Below are 22,330 nucleotides of genomic sequence, written 5' to 3' on the forward strand. Positions count from 1 at the left end.
GCAGTGCATGATGCCGGGGGAGTGGTCCCTCCATCCGGAAGTATTTCAGTCATTAGTTCACAGGTGGGGTCCTCTGGATATAGATCTCATTGCCTCCAGACACAACAAAAAGGTTCCAAGGTTTGGGCAAGGGGCCCCCTAGCGGTAGCAGTGGATGTCATGACCATGGAATGGGATTTCAGGTTCGGAAATCTGTTCCCCCCCGATTGCCATGCTTCCTCGAGCATTCAAACGAGTGAGGCAGGGCGGTCTGCCAGTAATTTTAGTAGCTCCCTCATGGCCGCGTCGAGTGTGGTAAGCGGACATAATCTCCATGGCGGTAGGACGGGACCTTCGTCTTCCGTCGCGAGACGATCTTCTTCTACAAGGTCCTTTTCGTCACCAGAACTTACCTTAGCTCAGTTTAACGGCATGGCTGTTGAAGCCAGGCTCTGGAGGGCTAGGAGTTTTTTCCCCAGCGTAGTGAACACTCTGCTGCGAGCGCGAAAGCCAGTTTCAGCTCGTATCTATCATCGTATTTGGAGAGCCTATATCAGATGGTGTGAAGACAGGTCCTGCCACACGTCCTTTTTTCGTCTCCCTAGGTTATTGGCTTTTCTTCAGGATGGGCTGGAAGCGGGTCTCTGTTTAGGTTCCTTAAGAGTTCAGGTATCAGCCCTTTCAGTTTTCTTTCACCTGAAGTTAGCAGATTTGCCAGACATCAAGACTTTTCTTCAGGGAGTCTTACATATTCAGCCTCCCAACGTTCCGCCTACAGCACCATGGGATCTTATACTTGATATGCTTAAAGGGCCTCCTTTTGAGCCTTTACTTGCGGCATATTTTAGGTATTTGACCTGGAAAGTCGTCTTTCTTTTAGCAATTGCTTCTGCACGCAGGGTTTCAGAATTGGGAGCTCTGTCTTGCCGGGAACCATATCTGGTTTTTCACGAGGACAGAGCGGTATTAAGAACTCTCCCTTCTTTTGTTCCAAAAGTTATTTTGGCATTCCATTTGAACCAAGAAATTGTGGTTCCAGTCTTTTCAGCAGCTTCAGTCTGATCAGAAGTCTATGGAAAAATTAGATGTGGTTAGGGCTCTCCGTATTTATGTTAAGAGAACTTCCCAGATTAGACGTACAGATTCTCTGTTTGTACTTTTTGATGATAATAAAAGAGGCTGGCCAGCCTCAAAACAGTCTATTGCTAGATGGATTACGGCAACCATTAAGCAGGCTTACATAAGGGCTAACCGTCCTGTGCCAGAGAGACTTACGGCCCATTTCACCAGATTGGTAGGGGCGTCGTGAGCAGCGAAAAATGGGGCTTCTGCCGACCAGCTTTTCAGGGCAGCCACCTGGTCTTCTGTCCACACATTTACCAAATTCTATCAGTTTAATGTATTCGCATCAGCGGATGCAAATTTCGCTCGTAGTGCATTACGAGCGGGGCTTTCAGAGCGGTCCCACCCTTAGGGGGCTGCTTTAGAACGTCCCCATGGTAAGCAGTGTCCCCCAGACCGGATGAAAGAGTATAGAGGATTTATGTACTTACGTTAAATCCGTTTCTCTGATTCCGTCTGGGGGACACTGCGATCCCTCCCTTCTGCGTTTCCTCTGTGTGCTCTTGGTTGATTGGCCTTTTCTCCTTGGGGCTTTTTAATTAACTGAAGAGGAAGAGGCAGGGGAATTGTAGAGGGGGGGGGGGGGGTCTCTCAGCAGTGCTAAAGATTAACTAGCTAGGTACCAACTCCCAGTGCTCCCCTCCACAACCCATGGTAAGCAGTGTCCCCCAGACGGAATCAGAGAAACGGATTTAACGTAAGTACATAAATCCTCTTTTTCTGCTAAGGCTCATTAATCCCCTCCTTTCTTTGCCTATTTGCATTTATTAACACAATTAGGAGCTGCCACGCTGCTTTCTTGTGTGAGGAAAAATAAAATATTGGCCTTAAAATTCAATGGAACAGTTGACCAAATATCATTAAAAAAAAAAAAGAAGCAATAATCCTTCAATTTTCAAAGGGCATCCAGTTTATTATAAATTGTCAACCTTTTTTTGCCTTTGGTAACATTTGAATGCTAGAGCCACGGACATTAAACAGGAGATGGAGGAGGCAGGAAGAAAGAAATAACCAAAAAAAAGAAAACCTTGGTATACACTAAATAAATATTTTTATTAAAAAAATGAATGTAACATTGGCTTGTTTGTCTCCTGTTTTCTGACCAGTGCCAGAAGCAGATTATGGCCCTAGAAACGGACACGTTGCCTGAAACTGACGTGCAGGTGAGACAACGTCTTCCATGGTTATGTAGAAATATGATTACTCAATTATAATCCTGTTTCATCTTTTTATGCCATGGTGCAGCAATTTTAATCGTTTGCATCTTTTTCTTACACTTATTATCCCACATTATCCTGCAGTAAAATATATAGCACATTCTGTTTGTTTTTTACTGTCCATTTAGCTGGTTGTTTCTGTTTTCTCTCTAGCTGTATCTGCTCATGACGAAAGTAAAGGCCCTAACCGCGGAATATGAGCAGTGGCAGGAGCGGGTGCCTGACGGTAGGTCTCTTGCTGGAATAACCAAAACCTGTCTCTAAGAAGACCACAAATAAGGCCTGTAGATCTCTTCACGATTAATATTTCGAGGATAATAGGAAGGGAAGGATTTTGTCTAACCTGTAGGTTTAGGTTGGCCAGCAATATTAAAGGCACTTTAACCAGTTTTCCTTTTTTATCTATCTAACGGAAATAGTAAGAGGTGACTATATAAATATTCATGCTGCAGGACATTATCTAGCTTGTATAAAGTTACTACTGAGCCAGCTGGGAGCATACCTTGCACTGGAGAGTCATTGTTTTTTCTCCGTCCTTTAGTCACCTTTTCTCCTCCCAAAGCCATCCTGCCAGTATTGAAGTGTGTTAACTCTCTGACAATACTCTGACTTGTGTGAGTGGCCTAGAGACAGGGGGTGTCTGGCAGAATTAGGGGTGTGGTCTGTCAGCATTGAGGACAGCGCCACCTGCAGGCAGTCACAAACCTGCTAATAACCCGTACAAAGAGATCGCATAAAGCTATGCTTAGTATATGCATTACCCTGTACTAAACATAGTTAAGAAACTACACTGAGATTGCAGTTCCATTAACAGAGATTAATTTAAATACAGATAAAGAAGAAAATAATTGGAAAACGTGTATGTTGTACATTGTTCTACAGAAATATAACTTGTGCTGTATAATAATATCCCTGTACAATGATAATGAGTTATTTGGACCATAATTTGGGTAACACATGCAAGATAACCTGCCATGGTCAGTTTACATGACAAATGCAGGTACAGCTATGTATTACAGAGCAATAAAATGCAGCTACAATGATGTCTACTTACCCTTCACAACTAAGGAAACTTGTCAGAGTTTACAATCTGGTGACATTGGACATCTAATAGAAGGAAACCCTCCGCACTGAATGAAACCACTAAATTAACAATTATTATTGTGTGTAATCCCTTTGGAATATTAGTATATATCATATATATGAGCAGCACGGTGGCTTAGAGGTTAGCACTTCTGCCTCACAGCACTGGGGTCATGAGTTCAATTCTCAACCATGGCCTTACCTTACCTGTGTGGAATTTGTTTGTTCTCCCCGTGTTTGCGTGGGTTTCCCCCGGGTGTTCGGTTTCCTCCCACACTGCAGAAATATACTCGTAGGTTACGTGGCTGCTATTAAATTGACCTTAGTCTCTCTCAGGCTGTGTGTGTATGTTAGGAAATTTAGACTGTAAGCTCCAGTGGGGCAGGGACTGGTGTGAGTGAGTTCTCTGTACAGCGCTGCAGAATTAGTGGCGCTATATAAATAGCTGATGATGATCTATAGGATGGACATGTACCAGACTAAAGGAATACAATCTTTTTAAGGTTTCCTGGGGAATGGACTGAACCCTACATTATAGATAGTACTGGCAAACACTGCGTATCACCAGATGTCACCTCTAAGATCACCAGGCCTTGAACATGCAGCTGCCAAACCATTTATATACATGAGAAGTTGGATGGGGGGGGGAGAGGGGCTGAATATTTTTCCTTTCCGAAAGGTTGAAACTTTCATCCATGGAGTCTATGTAGCAGGCTGTCATTGATGATGATGGGTGAGGTTAAGGTTAATTACATTTATAATCTCTCAGCAATTTTTGGCACCAGACATATACGGGGAACTAATCTACTACTCAACACCAGTAGTGCTCCCCCAGTGCAAAGCTAGCTTCTGATACTTTGTTGCTCAACTCCACTTGGCACCACAAGGGGGTAGACAGGGTCAGTATTGTTTTCTTTCTGGAAAAGGGTCTGGTTGGGCATCCTCAGGCTGTAAAGGTTGGTGGTCTGGCCTGGTTGTTAGTATTGCACTGGACGATCACAGCACCAACACCATATTTGAAAAAATCTGAGAGTAACATTAGTCATTACTAGTTTTAAGACCAGGGGGTAAATGTATCAAGCTGAGAGTTCTCCGGCGGGTTTGAAAAGTGGAGATGTTGACTGTAACAACCAATCAGATTCTAGCTGTCATTTTGAAGAATGTACTAAATAAATGATAGCTAGAATCTGATTGGTTTTCCAAACCCGCTGGAAAACTCTCAGCTTGATACATTTACCCCCAGATTTGTCATTTTGACTGTAGCGATCTTCAAATGAACACTGTTATGAATTTGGGCCGTAGTCTTATTGTTCTCTAGGCCTTATCCACTAGCCAGAACCAAGACTGGCTGTATCTGAAGTCATTGCATTCACCAAGAGGTGTAGACAAATACTATAGTCTGTTCACAGAGACCGATATACTAATCTGCAAGTATTACATCTCATCTTCTTACCTGTTCCAAGAATTGCACCCATAAACTGAATTGCAAAAAATTATGGATTGTAAATGCACACATTGGGCCTTATTCACTAAGAACAGTTAAGCAAAAAAAATTGAGTAAGTTTTCTTATATAAAAAAGAAGAGATAAATGCACATCTCTGTTGACTCTAATTACAGTATAAAAATTCCATAATGAGATAACATAGCAAGAAATAAAAAGTGATAATAAAAAAAGAGGAAAATACAAATAATGGTGTATAACCCTCGGTAGGCCTATGAGCTCAATAATTAAAGTTACAATTGCACAAGGTGGATAATCAACACAAAACCAATAATAAGGAAGATAAATCGTAAATATCTGCAAATAGGAGACTCCATAGATGTTAAGGATGTGTAAAACACAATCTTACTGTTTTGCAAGAAGTCCTCCGATATTTGTGAATGAAATGGGTTGAGTCCAGGTAAATCTTCACTCTGATGTTGAGTCTGGGAACTTGTTGTTTTCACAATCCAAACTTGCCTTAGATGTTAAAAAGGTTGCAGCTTTCTATAAGTGTTGGTCGCGGCATGCCAGTTTAATAGCTCCGCTGTAGAAAGATAAGTAGAAACAGGTGCGCACCTGAAGTTGGTCCGTAGAAATCAGGATAGCCGGAGTGTTCTTAATATGTCCTTAGTTAGCGTACTCGCATGAATAGATAGGACTAGGTCACTCCTCGGCTGTTCGTGAATGTAGATTCAGAACAAATGCCTAACGGCATGTGCTGGTGTGGTAACCAATGACTATCAGTCAGTGTAAAACAAAATAGAAGCCAGAGTGTTCCTAGTGCGTCCTTAGGTCAGCGTACTCGCATCAACGGATAGGACTGGGTCACTTCTCGGCTAGTCAGATTGTAAACAAGCACAGATAGCTTGCAGCATGTGCTGGTATGATAACAAATGGCAACGCGTTTTGTCCACCGTGCTGTGGACTTTCTCAAGCCTTAATGTCAATTGTCTAAAACAGTGATCTTTAAATAGCCCTTGTAGAGTGGGCTTAATTGGTGGAATCACACCTTGTGCATAATGATCATATGTATGCGATAACTTACTATATGTAATGTTTTTATTTTTATTTTTATATTTATTTTTATTTTTATATTCATTTTTTCTATTATAGTAAGTTATCGCATACAACAGTATAAGTATATATATATATATATCTGTTTTATTATTATACCATCATCTTAAAGGTAATGCTAATATGATCATTATGCACAAGGTGTGATTCCACCAATTAAGCCTAAGGACGCACTAGGAACACTCTGGCTTCTATTTTGTTTTACACTGATTGATAGTCATTGGTTACCACACCAGCACATGCCGTTAGGCATTTGTTCTGAATCTACATTCACGAACAGCCGAGGAGTGACCTAGTCCTATCTATTCATGCGAGTACGCTAACTAAGGACATATTAAGAACACTCCGGCTATCCTGATTTCTACGGACCAACTTCAGGTGAGCACCTGTTTCTACTTATCTTTCTACAGCGGAGCTATTAAACTGGCATGCCGCGACCAACACTTATAGAAAGCTGCAACCTTTTTAACATCTAAGGCAAGTTTGGATTGTGAAAACAACAAGTTCCCAGACTCAACATCAGAGTGAAGATTTACCTGGACTCAACCCATTTCATTCACAAATATCGGAGGACTTCTTGCAAAACAGTAAGATTGTGTTTTACACATCCTTAACATCTATGGAGTCTCCTATTTGCAGATATTTACGATTTATCTTCCTTATTATTGGTTTTGTGTTGATGATCCACCTTGTGCAATTGTAACTTTAATTATTGAGCTCATAGGCCTACCGAGGGTTATACACCATTATTTGTATTTTCCTCTTTTTTTATTATCACTTTTTATTTCTTGCTATGTTATCTCATTATGGAATTTTTATACTGTAATTAGAGTCAACAGAGATGTGCATTTATCTCTTCTTTTTTATATGTGATTAAATTATTGGTCTATAATCTCCAGATTCTTTTTTGGCTGTTTGACTTGGAGATTATTGTATTGACTGACATCGCACCTGTGATGTATGTCTTGGTCTGAGATTATCCCAGCGCTGTCTCCATTTTTTTGTATCTTATATATATTTTAGGGGTGTCAGCACCATCCCATGATAGCTGCAGGGTTTATCTCTTTCCATATGTGACAATTATTCAGCGCCAAGGTTACTGTATTTCGATATAAGTTTTCTTACTCAAGTTTTCTGGACAAAACCATGTTGCACTGCAAGGGGTGCAAATTAGTTTATTATTTTGCACATAAGTTAAATACTGACTGTTTTTCCATGTAGCACACAAATACTTGATGGCTTATTTTTACACTGAAATTTAAAATTGATCTAGGACATGCTCTACACCAACTATAAATCTGCCATCACATTTTAAATGTACCTCCCCCTCCAATGCAACATGGTTTTGCCTTACTTGCTTACTTTTGCTTAACGTTCCTTAATGAATCAGGCCTGTTATAACTACATAAATCTAGTTATGTTTTTCTACACGGCCCCATGTGTATCTATTTGTCCTATCCTTCTGGAGCTCTTTATGTCTCCTCTGTCTTTCCCCCTTAGATTTTGGTTATTAATTAAAACAAAGAACCTCTGCTCTAAGTAAATAAACTGGAATTTTTAATCATAAAATTGACGGCAATAGAGAACCAGTTGACATTACAACCTTACCGTTTTGGTTTCACTTATTATTCCACCGCAAAGTTATGTTTGATTAATATAAAATAGTGACATATATCTGTATTAAGCACTCCTTTGTGTAATAATCATCATCATCAGCTATTTTTATAGCGCCACTGTACATATAATGTTAAATTTGTATGTTTACTATTGAGCAGCCAGAGCCCTGTTGTATCACACTTTTGCTCCTTACATAAAAAATATTCTCTATTTCAAAGTTGAATTTTCACTTTATTTTTCTATTAATATGCAGTAAACTCTCTGCAACTGGTTCCTCATTGCTACTTAAATGGGGGGCTGTCAATCTGCTTTTTCTTAGGACAAATTAAAATTAAATAATATCCATGGATGCTACTGGAAAAGCGCCCAAGTGGGTCAGTTTATTATGGATGCTTTTAATTTAGATATACTCTAGACAGGTGTAATAACGTTGCACTGAATTTATGCATATCACTTTAAAAATAGGAGTAGCTCTTTAGGAAATTGGTCTGTATCGTCAGTGCAACAACTCCTGATTAAGTCTGAGAGGCTTGCTCTGGGACCCATGCTGTCCACCATTAAATGAATTGTAGTGTAATACCTCTATCCCTCCAGCTAGTAGAACCACAGGTGTCCAGGACACCCGACATTTGAAAAAATATTCACCCTCACCGTTCACCATGTCTCCTGCTGGAGGAAGTATTAGTTGTTTGAACTTGAAGTGCTTTGATAACTCTATTGTTAAGTACTGAGTGGATGTCTAGGCAGTCGTCCAATCAGATGCTTCGACACAAAATGTTGGCGCACTTGCATTCTCTGCAAACGTGATTGCTGATCATGCCCTCTAGGGCTTAGTATCTAAGAAATGATGGACATTGGGGAAGGAGGTGTTTTGTCTCTGTGAAGCCTATTAATTAAAAGTACAGTTTTCGTGAACAAAAGGCATCATGGTACCCATCCTAAACAAAATAGTTACATTTTTTGTATTGCAGCCTACAGGTAAACTTCTCTTAACCTTCCTGTGTGTGTGTGTGTGTATGTATGTATGTATGTATGTATGTATGTATGTATGTATGTATATATATATATATATATTGCTCTTTTGCTACTGCCTGGCTCTAAGGTTAACTGCTCGCTTCTGCCCGCTCTTAAAATCTATTTTCTTAGTGTTTCCCATGAGAATTGACCTCAGTCAGTGTGGATCTGTTCAACATATACATGATTTTATGCAGACAGATGAATACCCGCCATCTAAAAGATCACAGGAATAAATCACATGAATCAATTTTTCCTTGTTAATCGTGCAATGTGGTTTGGAAAATACCAGCTACCTACCAATTAGAAGGCCTCCGTGATTGAACTCCTTAATTTATATGTCACGTCCCACATTGTGGCTAGTGCTGTGTCATTCTTGGCACCAAATCCTTGTCTTGATTTCATAGACAGTGAGGAAATTGAGATGTCGTCTTCTGTCAATATGTTGCCATGGAAACAAAAACATTAACTGCAATTTATTTTATGTTTCTTAGTAATCTCCTACAAGCAGGATGTTCTGCTAGCGGCTGGAAAAGAAGAGGTAACCATCTCATTGGATTTCCCATAAGCAGTATATTTTATTGGCAGACTTGTATTAGGAAGAATATGAACCATTTTTTTTTTCTGTTAAAATACTTATTGATTAGGTTGTCTTTTCCACAGGATCATTTCTATAAGTAGAACTCTACACAACTTGCTCCTTTTACTACTCCAGCTGTAAATTTACCAGAAAACATACTGTGCTGGTTAATTTCAATTTTAAAGCTGTATTGTAACGGTGCAATACGACACATTTCTACCCTATTTTCATGAGCTCATGTCACAGTTCATAAAAATAGATTTTTCTTTTATTATCCCTGGAAATAACCGAATGAAACGTGTGAGCTGTCAAAGACTATGATATCATGCTTTTTTTTATGCACCACCTTCTATCTCAGATTTTTCCATGTTTACGTGGAATTCGTTATGACCTACAATCACCTTACTTCCACATAGGCTGGTGTCAAATTTTGCTGGAGAACGCCATCGTTTTTCAACTAATAAAACATGGCGTTCAGAATTTTTTCTGAAGCTTCTCCACTGAACACTATACTTAAAAGGAAATAATTGGAATTGTGTCAAAAGAGGGCGTTATGGCGAAGTGCGTTATGCTTAAAACCCATGGGGGTATATTTTCTAAACTGCCAGTTTGAAACAGTGGAGATGTTGTCTATAGCAACCAATCAGATTATTGCTGTCATTTTGTAGACTACTAAATAAATGAGACTAGAATCTGATTGGTTGCTATAGGCAACACATCCACCTTTTCAAACCTGCAGTTTAGTAAATATACTTATAGTATATTTACAAGCCTTGTTTAATGTACAAGGCTTGTAAAGCACATTGTACCACCGGCGCCTCCTTAAATTACGACCTTAAGAGCACCAATAATACAGTAGCCCTTGAAAGTGACATAATTGCAGGCGCCTGGCATCTTTATTGTTCGGAATTCTTTCAAGTGTGTATTTCATGCCTTCGGTATGAAGAGTCTGTCGTGGGTGACACCTTCGGTGTCATGATGTCGGGGTTTAGAGCGTCGCTTTGAAGACTACCATTGCCGACAACCGTATTGGTTACTTTTCTAGGCAAAAGAGCCTGAAGAAATTTGTAAATCCGCAAGCTGAAATGAACAGATGTTGATGCAGCTGGACAAGCCGTCATAGCTATTCAGTCAGATACCTTTACAGACATTCAGTTCAGCCTGTGTACTTTCAGAATATAGGAGATCAGCATACTGAAAAATAATGCAGTGGAAAAAAAAATATATTTTTTGTCAACGTTTTTTAGAGTTGCAGTGCCCCTTTGATCGCGTTTTTCCTCATTGCAATATATTTTGCCGTATGGATAGTCTATTTTCTGGATTTTGGCTATTACATATGTCTTAGAGCCAGGTGTTACCTATTGACTGTGTTCTGCATACCTTCAAACTCTTCCAGATATTTGTACCTGGAGAAGCAACTGTTGCCATGTTGCCATCAATGTGTGTGTGTGTGTGTGCATGATAGATATATAGATAGATATATATATATATATATATATATATATATATATATATATATATATATATATATATTATACACACTCACAATTAACCCAATAGTGCAAGATAGAGTCAAGTTCGACCACTATTCTTGCAGTAGATGTGCGGTTTACCCTTCATCATACCCACTGTATTAATTATAAAGTCTTGAGATCAAATAGCCCTTGTTTATTTACTTTTAAGTATTTAGTCATACTGCTTGTTTCCCTACTTCTCCCTGTGGTATACTAAGCTACATTATATCATTTTCACAGCATGTTTTCTTTGCAGTTGCAAAATGTTGACCAAGACGTTGAGAAAATGCTCTCCATCTCACGGGCCGAGAGGAAGAAGCTAAAGAATGATTTGGAAAGGTATGCTCTCCATATTGTAATAATTCTGGGAAAAGTAAGTTTACAGTATTTCCCCATAGTAATATAAAATATATCACAGGCCTCCCTGCCAGCAGGGTGGTTGTGAGAAGACCGTGAAGTCCACTAGGCTCATTTGATGTATGGGTTCTCCTTTGAGATACATTTTCACTTCTGTGGAATGCTAAGAACATATGGCCACCACACTCTGTCCATGGAACCAATGATGTTCCTCTGGGCACCGACCTGCATTTATATAAACCAGGATCTTTACATCAATCGTAAACTCCTCCACATGAATAAAGGTTTTAATTAGACAGATGCTGGGACTTCCACTGTGTATGAAGTCAGAAAAAAGCTCCACTTCCTTTGGTGGATTTCAGATTCAGAACTGCTGACAATATAATACTTCTGTATATTTTACCATCATCGGTCTTCTAAAAACAAGTGTTCAGCCACAAATGCTTTTTGGCGGTTCCAACCTACAGTTTGTCTGTACAGTGTTATCACCTTCAGATGACCGTGAATTGTTGGCTTGATTTTTCTTTGTGGGTTTAGTCTGTGGTTTTCAGCCTTGACTTATAAACAGATAGATTTGTTATCTGGTGTTAGTATTTTATTATACTTGGATACAGCATAACTTATTATTGTTAAAGATTCACATCAGTCCCTGCTGAATTGGAGCTTACAACTCTTTAAACTTGTGTGTCATAAAGGTGGTAAGCTAGGGAATCTGTAGTTTAATGAAGACCACTTTTCCCCACCATTTCATCTGAAAGAAAGTCTAAGGTTTATGTCTCTGCCTGTTTAAACTCAGTGTTTATAGATCATGCAGATGTCAGAATTCTTCACAAGTTATCTATATACTGTCTTCTCTTTATTGACATAGACAGATATTCTTCATTAAGTGTCCAATGGCAGCAGATGCACACTACACTTTTCTAGTTAGAGAGCTGAATCTTTGAACATATTTTTTCCAGAGGTCACACTGGCAATCTGCTGCATGCAGTGTTTTTAGAGTTGCCTTGCTCCCGCAGGGCGAGAAAGGTGCCATCATGGCATATATACTTTTGTAGCTGGCAATGTACGGTGTTCAAACTCTGCCTACAGTAACTGTGGTATCACTGTGCAGCCAGTAGGGGGCATATTGTAGGCATACATTTTAAATGAACCAGTCTCTCCAGAATGACGTCATTCCTAGGCACAGAGTACCACTGTTGGGTAAAGCTCAAGAGGAGAAAGAAAAAACACCCACTTGCCTGGCCATTGCTTACCTTCTTTACCCTCTTATTAGTGGAACAAGCTGAGATATGTGCCCCTTGTAGTACACACAAAACATAGTAATTTTCATAAGTGACTACTAGAGAAAATGTAGTAACATTGTATTTTATTTTAGTCATGGTGCCCCCCGCAGTGGTGATATTCAGATATTCTGGTTACCACCTTTTACATGCATATCTGTAGATGGTAAGCAGGGTTACAGTAATATCAGACTTGGGTAAACCTACCATGTATTGCTGTAGAGGCAAATTTAAACCTAGAAGCAAAACAATGTTTATTTTCTGCTGAGAAATCTCCTCTGTTGTGTTCCCCCTAGAGAGCAGCAGAGGTTGGGTGAACAGCAGAGACTGGTGGACGCACTCGGCACCAAGCTGAAGGAGTTCGAAAATAAACGCTCAAGTATTACTGAGAAAAGGTATTCTCAAAATTTGATGTCAAAGCCGTACAGTATGTAGACTGTACAGTACGTAGACTGTATTTTATGCCACCCTTATTAGCCTATTTCTCAGAAATGTTTGTTTTATTTGATTAAAGTTAGCTCAGTCCACAGAACTAGCAGAAGTAATTAAATTGCATAACAACTCCATGTGCCCTTTTCTTACCCAAGATGCAACCAAAACTTATATATATCCTCAATTGTTCACATAAAATGAACTGAACAGCCCAGCACCAGCAAGCCAGAGTACAAAAGAATTTTAATAAAGATATAGAAAAAAACAAAAAAATTACAAAAAAAAAGTCCAAAACGAATCAAAGAAAAAGAAACATTTCCTTTTGTAATGTATCTTTTTTTTTTTTTTTTCCCCTTTGATTCTTTTTGAACTTTTTTGTAATTTTTTGGTATTTTTCTATTTCTTTATTACAATTGTTTTATTTTTTTGTACTCTGGCATGCTGGTGCTGGTCTGTTAATTTTATTTGAACAATTGAGGATATGCAGTTTACTATATGGACTATGTACACCACTTCTGTGCTACTTTTTTAGTAGTTAATTGAGTGCACACACACACAGCGCTAGCAGATTGTACGCATAATATACGATGTACATTATACATCTATACATACATATGTGTGTATGTATGTATGTGTGTATATATACATATATATATATATATATATATATATATATATATATATATATATATATATATATATATATATATATATATACACAAAAAAACAGGGATACTCTGCACTCTCCAAACACATAATTAATGCTGTACAAAATACTGTTCTATATTAAAAACAGGGAATGTTAGTTCCACATATTGCAATATATGTTAAGCTGACCAACTAACTCCAAAGTCTTCCCAATCTGGTCAGTCCTAACATGATCAAATGCTATGCTATTTATCTGGGCTTAAGGTTTACCTGCACACAGCTCTCAAAGGCAAGTCTTTCCCTAGCACTAGCAGCCATGGGAGACCTGGGACTCACCTGACACAAGTTGGAATTAATTAATGTAAAGAATGGGGTGCAAGAGTCATGGGACTTACATTGTATAAACAGAAACCCCAGTCTGTACATGGTGAGTGCAGAGGATCTATGTCTGTTTCTGTATATATATATATATATATATATATATATATATATATATATATATATATATATATATATATATATATATATTATAGGACAGAAGCAGGAAGGTTGGAATGTTGGGGATGTGGTGAATGTATAGAGCTGGTGCGACATTTGCATAGATTTTGTGCAGAACGTATGGAGTAATACTGTATACTGTTTTAGTGTCAGTGTTGTACCCCATTGAGATGAGAGAACGTGTGTGTGTGTGTGTGTGTGTGTGAACATGGGAGCATTGCTGTGCACTGATTTATAGTGTTACCAGCAGTTCTGTACATACGGCCCTCGGGATGCTTACCTGAGAGGAAACAATGTGGCAGCCTGGTGCTTTCCTGTAGCCTGCCCTTTGTCTCTTCTCACCCTGTGATCTGCATTACTAGCCTGTAGGAACTTCTTGCACTGATGGTGTGATGTCAGTGTGCTACAGCTGTTGGAGGTGAAAGCTCCAATTTGTCTCTATAAGTGACCTTGTGCCACATATAAGGCTTTGCAATCTATCATGTTATAATCACAGTTCTAGATCTAAAGGAACAACTTTCAGTGATGATTAAACTGTTAAATTAAAGACATATGTCCAACTAGTAATCCAAATGCAGACAATGAACCTAGGACATCTACAATAGCCGTTTCAATCAGCATCTATTCTGGAATGCATTTGTTATTGAATTGCTATTACAAGGGTCAACAAAACATTGTTACTATGGACACATTTCTACCTATACCTGCTGAGCGGTGTTTAACCCACAGGGTAATTAAATGGGTTTCCACTCTCCCTTGCATTTAAATGTTTGGCTGATATGTGCCCTCCGGTAATTTTTACCACATGCATGTTTTATCTTTCTAGCTTTGCTTTCTAGCCATGCCTTTATTACATCATGTACAGTTGTTTACGGAGATGTGTTGTATCCAAGGACACGAAACATAAGCAACGTCTTTTAATAATGCAGGACTGAGGAGCACATAAGAGATGCAATAAAGTAGAACAATGTATTCAGTAAAAAGTAGTTGAAGGAAGAGCATGTATAATCATTTAAGTCCTACGAGGGTGAAATGACAAGATGGTTTTATACCTCACCATAGAGGTTTAAGAGTCTCTCCTGAGTGTCCTCCACATCTCCCACAGTTGCAGTAACTGTTGTGGGTTGCTGTGATAGAGCCAGGAATTGTTTTGTTCTTTTCTTTCTGGCCGACCGATATGAACTAACAGTGTTCAGATCTGTACAATGTAAACTGTGCAATGCATTGGTAACACTGCCACATGTCATCCCAGTGATGTTAACCAGTGATCCTCCTGGTAAGCAGGCCTGGAACTTTACTTTGGACATAGCTGAATCCGTTATACCCATTCAAGACATTACTATGGTGATATGGACCTCACAGTAGTTGCTCCTGTAGTTTTTAATGGATGTAGTTTACATTGGATGGAAAAGTAATAAAAAGATAAGGTAAAAGAAAAAAATTGTAAAAAATAAACATGCATGTTTCTGCCCCTTGTCTTCTGAAGACTGTAAATAAGAATACACATATTTGGTATCCCTACACTTGGGGAATTGGATGATTACTTTTCCTGGCAAAGTAACCATAGGAATATGATGGAAAATTATAATATTATTTTTATTATACCTCACTTCTAACTATAGCCACTGGAATGATTGCAAAGGGTTGAAGTAGAGAGAGCAGTGTGTTGCAATTCATTTCATTCGTCACTTAATGTAATGTATGGCTGCGCCCGCTGCCTTCTGATCAGCCACTGCAATGACCAGTTAGTAGCCGACAGCGCTGCTGTCAGATCACGTGTCAGAGTGAGTGCAGCTGGGGAAGAGGCACAGCCGACTGGCTAGAAGGAAGAGAGCACTGGTTAGCATTACTGTAATTAAGTTGTATCCTGGAGTGCAATGCTGCAACTAATGGGGCATCCTGGTGGGAAATACTGCAACTAATGGGGCATCCTGGAGGGCAATACTGCAACTAATGGGGCATCCTGGTGGGCAATACTGCAACTAATGGGGCATCCTGGAGGGAAATACTGCAACTAACGGGGCACCCTGGAGGGAAATACTGCAACTAACGGGGCACCCTGGAGGGAAATACTGCAACTAACGGGGCACCCTGGAGGGAAATACTGCAACTAACGGGGCACCCTGGAGGGAAATACTGCAACTAACGGGGCATCCTGGAGGGAAATACTGCAACTAACGGGGCATCCTGGAGGGAAATACTGCAACTAACGGGGCACCCTGGAGGGAAATACTGCAACTAATTGGGCATCCTGGAGGGAAATACTGCAACTAACGGGGCATCCTGGAGGGAAATACTGCAACTAACGGGGCATCCTGGAGGGAAATACTGCAACTAACGGGGCATCCTGGAGGGAAATACTGCAACTAACGGGGCATCCTGGAGGGAAATACTGCAACTAACGGGGCATCCTGGAGGGAAATACTGCAACTAACGGGGCATCCTGGAGGGAAATACTGCAACTAACGGGGCATCCTGGAGGGAAATACTGCAACTAACGGGGCATCCTGGAGGGAAATACTGCAACGAACGGGGCATCCTGGAGTGAAATATTGCAACTAATTGGGCATCCTGGAGGGAAATACTGCAACTAATTGGGCATCCTGGAGGGAAATACTGCAACTAATGGGCATCCTGGAGGGAAATACTGCAACTAATGGGGCATCATGGAGAGAAATATTGCAATTAACGGGAACCCTGGTAAGCAGTATTGCAACAAAAGGGCATCTAACTTGGCATTACAGCTATTTCTGGGCACACTGGTGGGCATTACTGAATCACTGGTATAGTACATCTAGCTGACACTGTCGTTAGTATATTATAGCTTAATCAAGTTCATAGACATTATCAATATATTTTAGATGTTATTGGGCATTATCACTGACATGTGAGTTTTGGGAATTTTGTTATTCTTAACCACAGACACTCAATGGCAATCATTACCGGGCACTGCCATCAAACCAGATAGGTGCCACTCAATGGTCATCTTCGTACACCTGTCTGGATGGTGTAATCTGTATTTGTTTACTTTTTCTTTTATGGGAATGTGTTTCTGTTTGTAAGAGGCTTTAAAGATTTGTAACCGAACTACTGTTTTGTGTAGACACTATTACTCTTTTATTAATCATAGATGTGGCCAGGTTTCTGACAGGACTAAAATGAGAGCAATTTGTGGGTAGAGTTAAAACAGGAGTAGTAAATTTGAGACCATTCTGTATCTATGAATAGCTATATTCATAAATACATCCCTTTTGTGATGAACACTATCTGGTTGTAATAGAGACCTGCTGTTTTACTCAGTACACTTAAAGGTCAGAGCATGCGTCGGACAGTGTCATTGTGTATTATCGAAGTGATCATGGTGCGCTCTGGAGACCAAGGGGTAAATGTATCAAACTGCGAGTGTCCATCGGATTTGAAAAGTGGAGATGTTGCCTATAGCAACCAATCAGATTCTAGTTATCATTTATTTAGTACATTTTACAAAATGACAGCTAGAATCTGATTGGTTGGTATAGGCAACATCTCCACTTTTCAAATCCGATGGACACTCGCAGTTTGATACATTTACCCCTAGGAATGTCTGGATTATATGTAGTATGTATTAGTATATATGTAGTAAACAACACCTTTAAAATATTTCTATTATTTTTTTATTTAACATAGGATGTCAATGTAAAGTTTGAAGACTTTGGGTCAAAGAAAAATATAATCAAATTTAATATCTGTACTTCTCTGAAATAGAAATGATTAAAATGTTCTGAATGATTGTGTTAGAAAACCTACCTTCTCATTGCTATACTCATTACTCATTTATTTTAAATAAGCACAGCCTCTTACTATTACTTGAGCACCAAATGTTTATTTATTAACCGTTACTTACTGTTGCCACGCTCGCCATATCTTGTGAAAATAAATTCAGTAACTCATAAAAGTAACCATGGGAATATCATGGAACGTGTATTTTACTTACATTTTGTGATTTTGCTGAACCACCGCTACCCAGTCCCAGAAAGGAATTTTTTCCCCATGTTTTCCAAAGCTGATGAACATGACATAACAAACTATCTATAGCATACCAAAAGAAACTCCCGTCAAAACTAGTGCAGCACAAAATCCTAGAGCTATTAACCACTCCAGGGGGCAAGTGTGTCAAGCTGCAAGTTTCTGGCGGGTTTGAAAAGTGAAGATGTTGCCTATAGCAACCAATCAGATTCTAGCTATCATTTTGTAGAATGTACTAAATACATGATAACTAGAATCTGATTGGTTACTATAGGCAACATCTTCACTTTTCATACCTGCTGGAAACTCGCAGCTTGATACATATACTCCCCCCCACCCCCAGTCTTCAAGGGTTGTTATTGGTTTTATTTTGCAAAATAAACCAATCCTGATGAAGACCTCATTCTACATTGCACCATATGTACATGCTGTTTATTCGAAAAGAAAAAAGAGTAACAGCAGTTTCTGAACTGATCCCGTCTGTCCCTTTACTTGAAACTCACAGAGAAGATGTTGCTGTCAATAGATTGATATATTGATGGCAGTGCCCATGCATTTCTGTTAATGACATTTGTTTTTTCTGTTCTTGATCAAAGTGCAATTCAGGAGCTGAAACGTAAACTTAAAAAAGAGAAAGCCTACAGTGATGACCTATTAGTCACATTTGGATCTTTTTTAGAGAAGCACTTCCCCCTTCCCGGGGAGCACGATCAGCATGTAAAGAAGAAAAAGGTATGTTTTTACTGAATTTTGGCAGAAAAATAGGGAAAATCATTGCTAAATCAAATAGTGTCTATGTAAAAATATTACTTAATCATTCTTTCAGTCCACCAGAGAGGTTGCGCCAGTTCTCTGTTTATGTTACATATTCTTTCCTCTCCCTATTCCTTGGATAAATAAATATATATTAACATTAAGTAAATTAAAGGGTTGCAATGACTGTTGCTTATATATCTATATTTTACCACTGTTTTGCTTCTCATTGTGCATTACTGCTACATATAGGCATCTTACAGGACACTAGTCTGAATTACTGTTTGGGTGGGGGTCTGAAAGTGTGTAATAGAGGCACACCGACAGACTCGGCTGGTGTGAGTTATCGCCCAGGCTTGGCCACTATCTCAGAGATCTCTTGTCCTCCTCCTGTGATTGTAGCTATGAGATGAAACACTACTGGTGGCAGGGGTGGGAGTTGTCGAAATGTGGTTTACCCCCTTTGAAGAATGTGGGGTGTGAATTTGTGTTCTATGTCTTATCAACACTAATATTGATAATAGACATCTGTCTGTGAATAAGTATTTTCCCTCCTCAGTTTCCCCATGTGTTTGAGATGCAATAGAGTCAACTTTTCTATATTTTCTGGCACTGCCTTGTAATGAAACCTTTCTAGTGTGAAGTCATCTTCATCATCCAAGAAGGGACTTGTGTCCAGCTTCCAGAAGGTTTTGCCCTTTACCTGCTCCACCATAACCACTTCAGAACTGGCAGTTAGATGCTCATCGTCAGTGTACGTACTGGACCTGATTCATTAAGGAGAGCAAAGCAAAACAAAGGAGTAACTTTGTACCTGGGCAAAACCATGTTGCATTGGAGGGGGAGGTAAATGTAAAATGTTATGATAGGGCATGTCCTAGATCAATCTTAAATTTCGGGGTTAAAAACTTCATTGTAGTGAACAATATTATCCTCTCTGCCCAGGGGCACCCTGGTAGTGCTTATGGTACCATAATGGTACATGGTACCTGTGGTTAGAATACATAGAATTTACAATATCAAATATAAAATACTGGGCAAGGTTTTATTTTATAGTGTCATTGAACTTATGAGGTGAATTTATACTCTATTTCTCTCTCGTTCATTTTCTTGTATACTTTTGTTATTTCTGTCTTTTTAGGGTCCCCCTGAAGCCCCCCCTGTGCAATGGATACCATTACAGGACATTTTAGAGGTAAATATGAATTTGATTGCACATCGCACCCCAATTAAGTCTCACTTTTCACAATAAATGAGCAACTTTTTTTTCCCCCCTTTCTTATCTTGTGGTACTTCAGTATAATGCTGGTAAAACAAGGTTTAAAGTAGTTGACATATTTAACTTACACTGCATAGATTGGTAAATTAACATAAGCCACAATGGACCAGTCAAGGTTTTAGGTTTCCTGTTTTAATTGAACTAATTAAGGTATTGTACTTTTAAAATGCAATAGATCGGTTTGATCTTCAAATATTCAAGGCATAGCGTCCAAGTGTTGTAATAACATGATGAAATAAACAGGGATTCTTCTTCCTAATGGAGTATGATTGTCCCATAAAGACTTTTGACTCCAAGCTGTTGTAATAGTGAATGTATTTTGTGCAAACATTTGGTTCCTTTTAATGGCTAGCATGCTTGGGTCACTGTGACATTGGCTAAGATAAGAACATGAGATGTCTATTTATGTCAGTACACCGGAGCCTTGTTATAGTTAATCTCTTGATCTAGAGAATATCTCAAATCACATGTAATATAATCTTCCAGGGGAATGCAGTTTAATGGTACTATAATTTTAAAAAAAGGCATTTATCTTTTCCAGGATTAAGCTATTGAACTATGTAAATCATTTACCCATTGAAAAGGGCACAAGTACAAAGATACTTTAAGCTCTATGATGAATCACTAAGCCATTGGCTGGTCTAACTTATTGGACTCTTCTGCTCTTTAAGCCTCATTCTTAAGCATAATATGAAGACTAACTTTATTTTTTTGTAGACATTCTGAATTAATTTACTACTTCAGAGATTGTGAGTTCTGTATAGAGGAGCATATAAACCTCCCTTCCTGGGCAGTTTACCATGGTATTCTAGAGTGAAATAGGATCATAGGTAACCCCAAAGTAAAGAAGAGAATGTCTGTTACAGTCTATATGTTCCATAATTGTTTTGTTGAACACAGTACATGTTTACATTTAGACTTCAGTAATGGCCCAATCTATAAGTCTTCCTAAATACACACTCAGTGACGATGGGGTACCTGGTGTAACATTAATAGGGCACTTGTAGATTTCACAAAGGAACACCTTTGAATCACCATGGTGCAATCCACAACATCCATCTTATAGCACAGGAATACAAATTGGAAGGGAAGAAGTAACACACACACACACACACACACAAACACCACTACCCAGGCAACTTTCTGTTATTTTGTGATGTGATACTGTTTTGTTATCCAAGGTGTATGAGAAGTACTGGGACACTTGTGGTTGTTGTATATGGATGTCCCAGATTTCTGTTTTATTATTTAATTTAGTATGAGTTGGAAAGTTGTCTTTCCATTGTGTTTGGCTCAAGTAAAAGCTGGTGTGACTGTCCCTGGAGTGAATAGAGGAGAGAGGGTGGGCCTCCATTCCATTGGGCCAGGTCGGGACTTGTGGCATATCAGCCAGGTAACAGGCTAATTAGAAGGCTATACCTGTGAGCCATAAATAATAGAGTGTGACAACCTCCGAGCTGGGTCTCACTACCTGGAGAGAAAAACAGACAAGCTAATCCAGGTTTAGGATTTATTTTGTTGTTTATTTATTTATGTTACATTTACTACCCAATAAAACTAGCTGGAGTTTTTATTTTGTCTCTTTTACTTACTGCTTTGTTACAATGTCTTACAATGTACCCCAGGAGACAGCAGTCACCACAGAGGATAAACCATGGATACATTTTCAGTTGGCAATAGGCCCAGCTATTCACCACTTTTGGAAATAATGACTCTGAGCAGTTATTTCATTAGTAGTTCTCCTTGTTCCACTAGGATGCACAGCTACTTCTGCTTAACTGAAGAGCAGCTCATCCTTTGTCTTAGAATCACTATAATGCACGGGTTTCAATGGGTCTGCACCCGGAACAGGGACCAACTCCTACAAATACAATACTAACTTGACTACTAAATCACTAGTGATGTAGGTTGTTACTAGCAATTGACACAAATATTAGTGCACTTCCATACATAGCAGTTTTGTTTATATACTTGCAGTTCATGTGTAATGCTTATGAATAATACTGCCTGTAATTGTTATAAATAAATTTAAGCAGTTAGTTATGTAAAATGGTAGTTTCATGAGCTCCACACCATGGGGACTGTTTCCTTTCTTGTTTAATTCCTATCCGCATGCTCCATTGCTGATATTTCCAGCTTATGTTCTGTTCATAATAGAGAATGGCTCTCTAGCTCAATAATTTTGAAACCATGATTGTGGTATTGTTTTTATTATTATCGTAGATTTGTAAGGCCCCACCGTGCTCCGCAGCGCCGTACAGTAGGGAAAACAGTATATACATAAACCAAGGACATACAAGGTAGACAAAATAAATGCAGACATGAAAACAAAGGGTATGCAGGACTCTGCTCATAAGAGAGCTCACATTCTAAGTGGAAGAGGCACAGCTGAAC

The 22,330-nt window shown here is 39.1% G+C and overlaps 1 protein-coding gene across 1 annotated transcript in view; it reads left to right on the forward strand.

Annotated features, from left to right (window-relative positions):
• The window catches only part of CENPK (centromere protein K), a 40,096-nt gene that overhangs the window by 16,560 nt on the left and 1,206 nt on the right, over nt 1-22,330 (forward strand). Inside the window, exons 4-10 of the mRNA XM_075182855.1 lie at nt 2,208-2,264; nt 2,472-2,544; nt 9,085-9,131; nt 10,941-11,023; nt 12,618-12,716; nt 18,501-18,636; nt 19,799-19,852. Of these exons, the coding sequence (XP_075038956.1) occupies nt 2,208-2,264; nt 2,472-2,544; nt 9,085-9,131; nt 10,941-11,023; nt 12,618-12,716; nt 18,501-18,636; nt 19,799-19,852 (549 nt within the window). The remainder of the gene's footprint in view (nt 1-2,207; nt 2,265-2,471; nt 2,545-9,084; nt 9,132-10,940; nt 11,024-12,617; nt 12,717-18,500; nt 18,637-19,798; nt 19,853-22,330) is intronic.

The sequence above is a fragment of the Mixophyes fleayi genome, chromosome 1 (assembly GCF_038048845.1).
Source record: "Mixophyes fleayi isolate aMixFle1 chromosome 1, aMixFle1.hap1, whole genome shotgun sequence".
NCBI classification, from domain to species: Eukaryota; Metazoa; Chordata; class Amphibia; order Anura; family Limnodynastidae; genus Mixophyes; species Mixophyes fleayi.